Source organism: Carcharhinus amblyrhynchos, chromosome 12, assembly GCF_965287045.1.
Source record: "Carcharhinus amblyrhynchos chromosome 12, sCarAmb.v2.hapA, whole genome shotgun sequence".
In the NCBI taxonomy this organism is placed as follows: domain Eukaryota; kingdom Metazoa; phylum Chordata; class Chondrichthyes; order Carcharhiniformes; family Carcharhinidae; genus Carcharhinus; species Carcharhinus amblyrhynchos.
In genome coordinates, this window is record NC_137335.1 from 17,887,121 (window position 1) to 17,894,370 (window position 7,250).

At 47.1% G+C, this 7,250-nt stretch overlaps 1 protein-coding gene across 1 annotated transcript; it reads right to left on the bottom strand.

Annotated features, from left to right (window-relative positions):
* Window positions 1-2,062: 2,062 nt before the first annotated feature.
* Window positions 2,063-4,512, bottom strand: LOC145350698 (putative G-protein coupled receptor 139). The gene is made up of 2 exons (XM_080199908.1): window positions 4,434-4,512; window positions 2,063-2,967 (listed from the first exon to the last, which is right to left on the bottom strand). The coding sequence occupies exons 1-2, from the start codon at window positions 4,510-4,512 to the stop codon at window positions 2,063-2,065; spliced, it is 984 nt and encodes a 327-aa protein (XP_080056034.1).
* Window positions 4,513-7,250: the final 2,738 nt, after the last annotated feature.

Here is a 7,250-nt window from a genome sequence, read left to right on the forward strand (position 1 = left end):
GAATGAAAACCTCCCCCATTGCACCAGCTAACCATCCCACAAGGATATTGATGGCAGATCTGTTCAGGTAAAACACGCCAATACTCAATAAACGCTTTCTGTTACAGAATAGGCTTCAATATCCCAGGAATCCGACGCTCTCTCTCTCTGGAACCAGCTCTCTATTCACATAATTACCTGCTATTTCGATCTATTTCTGTCATATTAGCAAGTAGCACTGGGAATAATCCAGAGTTAACTGTTCTGTTTTTGTAGAGTCTTCTCTCAATCCTTAAACTCTTCTCAAGGATCACATCTCTCATCCTCTCGATGTCATTAGTTCCACTCCCCTTCCACCTCCCCCCTCAGAATGTTCCACTCCCTCTCTGTGATGTCTCTTACCCTGACACTGCTCCATGCAGGACTCACATCAACAGTAACAGAGCTGCTTTCCTATCCCATGACTGTCAAATCCAGAATTACTGCTGAATTTCTTCAATTTGCAGTATTCCTCTGTCTCAGGGTATCAGGCTCGGGCCTGTGCTCCTCCAGATGGTCATCACACTCACCAGTACCCAATGCTGAATATCAATGAGAGATTGCCCCATTCTCAGTGGATTCCTGCCCCTCCTGTCCCTCTCTACCCTCCCAGGGTGAGCAGTCACTTGCTATTCTGGCCTCTAACTGGCTATGGGCTGAGCAGATCCTGGAAACTGTGACCTGGGAATATTCAGTCACCCACCTGCTCTGAATGAACCCTCTCATCCCAGAATCCTCAGCGTGATTCCAATCTATTGGAGATAGCTCCTGTAAACTCAGGCCTCCCGGTAACATGAAGATCCTGAGGTTATCACATGGCACAGGGACAGCAGGCTACAGGGTGAATCGCTTCCTACATTTCCATTAGCATAATCTCCAATGTCATGAACCTGAACACTGAGTTGTGACACTCACCTCACCATTCGCTGGCTCGCTCACTCACTCACTCGCTCACTCACTTAATTTTTCACTCGGCCCTGAGTCCACCCTGGCTTTGCTGCAAAAGACCCTTTCCAGGCTTGCTTGATGTCTATCTTGGTCCACTGTAAAAAGGTCCTCTCCAGGCCCAAGTGAGGCCTCCACAGGCCCACCTGGAGACTCCTGTGCCCTGCTCACCTTCCTCCCCACCACCCGCAGCCCCCGCTACCTCCACACCTCGGATTAAATTATAGTAAGGGCAGCCTGATGCCTCCAGGGTCCGTCTGGGCCACATCCCATCATCTCCCTACCCCTTACAGGCCTATTGTAGCTGCTGTGAGCTCCCCCACACTGCAACCCATCATTCAAACATACCTGGAAATTGATTGCATTTGCCTTGTCCAATCACAAGCTGCATTCTCCCTGCATTGGCTGCTGATTGACTCACCAGAGTATCAATAGCCAAAAACATGGAAAAACCAGCCTCTGATTGGATGATCAAGCTCCCAGCATCTTTCAGAATTATGCCAAAATTGTGCTCACTGACCCATATCATCTTGTGGTCCAGCACTGAATACAAAATTATCACATTACTTTCAAACTCCTCCACAGCCTTATCCCTGCTACTCTAAACAGCACCAGTCTGACAACTCTCTGCATTTCTCCAACTCTGACTATTTGTCCATCCTTCACTTGTGTTTAGTGCCTTCCACCGTTGGGATGCTGGTCTGGGATTCCCCCTTTAAACATTTTCATCTTGCTCTCTCCTTCTTTAAACTGCTAGTTAAAGTCTAACCCTTACAGTGATCTCTCTGAATCTTTCCTTCTATGGGGTCAGTTTTTGATTGATTATCCTGTTGGGAAGAGCTTTGGGTATTTTGCTGCATGAATGGCAAGATAGAAACAAAATAAATAATTGTAACATTGTTTTCATGAGAATGTTTGATATTTTATTGCTATTTCAGTATCATAGCTGAAGTATCAGTGCAATAAATGTACAATGGATAATTTCTACAAATAATTAAGTATTAACTTGGCCTACTAAATAAAATAAGATAAAGTGCTTGAGGAAATATTTTGCTTTTTGAATCACATAGGGTTACTAATGCTGGAAACTATTTGGCGCTTACTGATGTTTGATTGATCTGGTGATCAAAGTGATTGGACGTTTCAAGACATATTGCAAATCCTCTCTGAACTTCCTCTGGGTGACAGCATAAATGAAAGTGTTTGTACAGCAGCTCAAGAGCTGCAGCATGAAGCCAATTTCCTGGGTGCATAGTGAAAAATAGGAAAGAATGAAATTGTCAACAGCAATCCGTACATATATTGAATTCACCATGAAGACCATCCACAGCAAAATGAAATTACCTGATATGACAAACAGCAAAATAATGGAATTTCTCCGGCTCTCCAATTCCAAATCTTTCTGACCTCCCGCACCATTTGGGCTCCGGATTCTCTGACGGGCTCTGTTGGCCACCAAGATGTTTCTGACAGTCAAAGAATTGAGCAACAGAATCAGAAAGAATGGGAGCCCTGGGGTGAGGATGTGATGGAGAGACTGAATGGCCGACCAGAATGGTGTGTAGAAAGCCTCGTTTGTTATGTAGCAAAACCATGAGTAAGGGAGAAGGGTGTATCCATCACCAAGGATGAAGTACCAGAAAATGTTCTTCAAGCAACAGGTGGTTGTCACCGCAGTGATAATCACAGCTGCCTTTTTCTTGGTGCAGTGTTTGGCTTTCAGCTTCGGGCAGCAGATGGCCACGTATCGGTCGATGGTGAAAGTCACAGTGAACCAGATGGAGCAATCAGTGACAGCATAGAGTAACACAGCATGGATATTACACACTTTCAGCTTGGTCACAAAGTGAAACTGAGAAGAGAAAACAATGGGGAGCCGCCGCATGATCAGATCCACGATGATGATCAGCAGGTCTGTCAGTGACATCGCCATCAAGTAGTGGTTGACACAACTGGACAGACCACATTTTCCCCGGGACAAGATAACAAGCGTTACCACATTCACTGTGTCCGGATAAGAAAAGAACGAATTAGAAACCAGGCTCAGAACATTCTGAAGGAATTGCTGTGTACAATTCACAAATTAACCAAATTATTTTAATGGCAATGGCAATGGGTTTTACAGGAAAGAGAGGAGATAATAAAACCAACAGCAAAAAAGGAGGCCCCCATTGTGTATTTGTGAGCTCTCAAAAAGAGCCATCCAATTAGTCCGACTCTCCTGCTATTTCCCTTTGTCTCTGCAAATGTTTCCCTTCAATATTTATTCAATTTACAAATGGAAGTTAATTCGGAGTCTGCTTCCACCTCTCTTTGAGATTGTGCATTCCAGCTGAGAATAACTCACGTCAGACAAAAAAAATCTCTTCCTCTCTTTCCTTGTCAATTACCTTAAACCTGCATCTTCCTCCAACCCTCCCAACTGTTGCAAAGTGTAGAAGGACAAAGCTATCAACACATCTCCAACCTTGAACACCTCTATAAATTCTCCCCTTAACCCTTTGTGTTCCAAGGAGAACAATCCCAGTTTCTCCAGTCTCTCCACATCATTGAAGTTCCTCATCCCTTGTCCCAGTCTAGTAAATATCCTATTGCTGGCACTTAGAGGGTGACTTATTTTACTTTTACCAAGAAAACCAAACAGAAGGCCTTGTTAAAGGTACAGAGGAAATTGATCAGAATGATAGATACCCCAGGTTATCTAAGAACAGGCAGTAAATCCTGCCCTTGCATTTGATGAATAAAATTACCTCAGCTGCCCACTAGATGTCACTGCCTCACAGGAGCAGCCCAGACACTGTGGGAGATAGTGGAATGTGAGTTTATTTCTGGATAGAGACCACAACAAGATATTGTAATCTAAAGAAATTAGAAAAGGAAAAACACTAATCCCAAACACTGGAAAACACAAAGCAGGAATTGAGAGCCGGCAGGTCAGAAAAGGACTGAGGATATTGAAAAGAGAAGCAAAAGATATTGACATTGTCTCGCAGAAAAAGGCTGAAACAAAATGAGGTCAATCGAGAGAAAATGTTGAGTTGATTGAAGTCAGGATTGGATTTAGTTGAAGATCCATTAAAGCAAACAGCATGCACTTCCCAACATACAACACACCTTAAAATTCACAAGAAATTGTTAAAATATTAAGAACACCTTACCCAAGCCTATCCTCCCCACAAGCCTATGCATTTACTCTGGCCAATCCACCTAATCAACACATCTCTGGACTGCTGAAGGCAACCAAAGCATCCAGAGGAAAGCCATGCAGACATGGGGAGAAGGTGCAATCTCCACACTGTTACCCAAGGCTGGAATTGAACCAGGGTCCCTGGCGCTGTGAGGCAGCAGTACTACCTACCGTGTCACCGTACTGCCCAGCTGTCACTGGAATATTGAGAGCACTGACGATGGAATGTGACAGAACAGGAAAAGCAGTGTTAGTTATAGAATGGATGATTGTAAAGACTTACCAGGAAGACCAATGGAAATAAGAATTGGATAGTAATACTTCTGTATATCATAAAGTGTCCAAAGCACCAATACACTCATCTCTGAGAGAAAACACAACTCCTGGTTTCTGTCCAAGTTCCACAGATGCTTTGCAGTGATACGTTTAACGGAATCTCCTATATGTAGCAGAGGAAAGCGTTCAAGTGAAAGATTGGTTCAGGAGTAAATTGCATTACTTACAGTCATTGAATAAACAAATTCACTTAACCCCTTCCCAGGCAAGTATTTTTTCCAGAGCCAAGTCAAGTTACTGTGTTAAAGCAAAATGCTGCATGTGTGGGAAATCTGGAAAAAAAACAAAAAGTGCTGGATAAACTCAGCTGGACTGGAAATGTTGACCACGATTCTCCCAAAAAAGCTGAACTGAAGAAGAAACTATTTTGGATCACGACAGTTCTGAGAGGTCAGCTTCTCACCAGAATCTCTGCACTCTGTGCAATGCAGAGGGCCCAGTTGTGAATCTCATTAAACACTGGGGGTGAGGGCAAAGAGCTTGAAGTCATTGGGATAGAGTGAAACCCCATGCACGCGCACATCGCATGCATGGAAAAGACCTCCTGGCACCCAAATCAGTGCCATCACAAACCCACACACGTTGCTGGCCTCCACAACAGCACCCCATCCCCACCCCCAATTCACAATGCTGTTCTCATCACTGGCCCCCACAACGCCCCCAATACATATCACTGGCCTCATCGCTGTCCCCCGTAACCTTCCACACACATTGCTGGCCTCATTGCAGGTTCCCACAACACCCCCCCTCCAATCACAGAGACATCACTAGTCTCATCACTGCCCTCCCACCCCATCTTTCTCCACACACAGACATGGCTGCCCACTCATCTCATGGATCTGGACAATGCGGGAACGCAATCCCTCCATCTCTTAAACATACTGTCCTCACTGCTGCCCTGCAGAGAACTAGTTTTGTGCTGACATGCACAATCCCAGCTTGTGATCATTCCCTCTCTTGAATGGGGGCCTTGAGTCTCCACCCCTACCCCCCCACCCCCCCTCCCCTACAACTCCCCACCCCTCCGAACACAGCAGCTAATCAATTAGGAGCCCTGAGTATGGCACCCATCCAGGACACAGCAGTATATTGAATGGCAGCCAACCAACACCCTGATAAGCCAGAGCTGTATATAAGCTTCAGGAATGGACACACAGCCAGTCAGGCCACAAATATGGCTGCTCGTAAACCGCCTCCCAGTTCCTCGGAAGTAGACCAGGAGCACTTGCTAGATGCCGTCGAGGGGAGGCGTGATTATCCGTTCCCTGGCCAGGGCCCCAATCCAAGGGGAGCATTCTGCCATGGCATTGTGGGAGGAGGTGGCAGAGGCGGTGAATTCCAGGAGCCTGACACTGCACTCTGGCAGGCAGTGCCACAAAAAAATGAACAACCTTCTGTGAGCAGCAACAGTGAGTGAGCATCCCTCTCAGAACTGCGCGCATGCTTGGCACACATCTCCAATCCTGCTTAGACACCTGAAGGCCATGCAACAAGTGACCCTTCCCCCAGGAACAGAATCTAACCCCATCCCCTCACCCCTCAACAAGTACCCTTCAGCGGTGACCACTTTCCCCAAAACTGTCAGCCCAAGCACACATAGCGCACAGCGCACTGCGATATGTTAATGCTTGATACCCACCTTATATTCCCACAGGGAAAGAATATCCACAATGCCAAGGAGATGACACAGACCGGTGGTTCTGTGTCTGACCTGCGGCAGCTGAGTTTCATTGAGGAATGTGCCATGGAGCTGGCAGGGGGTGATGGGCCATCCTGAATGGTCACCGGCAGCCATGTCGGCGTACTGCATGCAAGTGAGTAGAAGAACACCCTCAATCTTGGTCCTCCTCTAAGTAAGTGCAATGCCGCATGGAATGTTTTGCCTCCCTCCCCCTAATGTGTTTGTTTCTTTTCCAGCTCTTGAAGCAGAGGAACACAGCCCTTTGGGTGTTGCCACCGCACTCGCTGGCCTGGAGCAAATTGTCCAAGACCCCCTGGATGTCACCTCGGAGGGAGGAACTGAGGAATCCTCTGAGAGCAGCACCATTGAAGCTTTACTGGCATGTAACACATAACCCACCAACAGAGAGACGAGCACCACGCTGGGTACCACCAGTGTCAAGGTTTCTGGGTCACGATCTGGTGAGTACATCACAGTCGCTGATGCATATCAGGCAGGCACATCTGAGGGCTTGGGCCGGAGGCCAGGATTCAGCTCTTCCCAAGCCAGCTGCTGGGCCTCTGGGTTTGTTCCTCACAAGGCTATGGAGATGCATCAAGAAACACGGGGAGTTGTGGAAGGGCTGTCAGCAACCATGCTGCGACTGCAAGGCTATTTAGGGGACTCAAACAGAGTGCTGTTGTGGGAGGTGGTGCCGACACAGTGTGAAACACAGACCAACATTGCAGGGGTGGTGACTGCAATGGAAAGTCTGGTTCAGGGGTCTGTCCTCATGGGTGACAGTTTCCAGGCCATCCTGGAGACACTACGGGCCACCAGCAAGTGTTTCTGGCATCCAGAAGGCACAGTGTTCAATGGTATCAGGTGCATGTGGAAACACTGCTGGCCATGGCTGGAACTCTTGCTGGCATTCTGAAGACACAGTAGGCAGTAGTTGTGAGACTCAACAACTTAGAGGGCTCCTGCTGAGGGGCTCCAGAGCCTAGCTTGCTCACAGACTGTTGTAGTGGAGAGTCTCTAGAGCTTGGCCAAGTCTCAGAGGGCAAGGGCTGAAGGACCACACGTCATGAGACAGAAGCATCT

Coding starts and splice junctions, on each gene's coding strand:
- LOC145350698 (XM_080199908.1), bottom strand. CDS start 4,512: ATGAGTGTATTGGTGCTTTGGACACTTTATGATATACAGAAGTATTAC. Junction 2,968..4,433: donor TATTTCCATTGGTCTTCCTG/GTAAGTCTTTAC, acceptor ATCCGGACACAG/TGAATGTGGTAACGCTTGTT.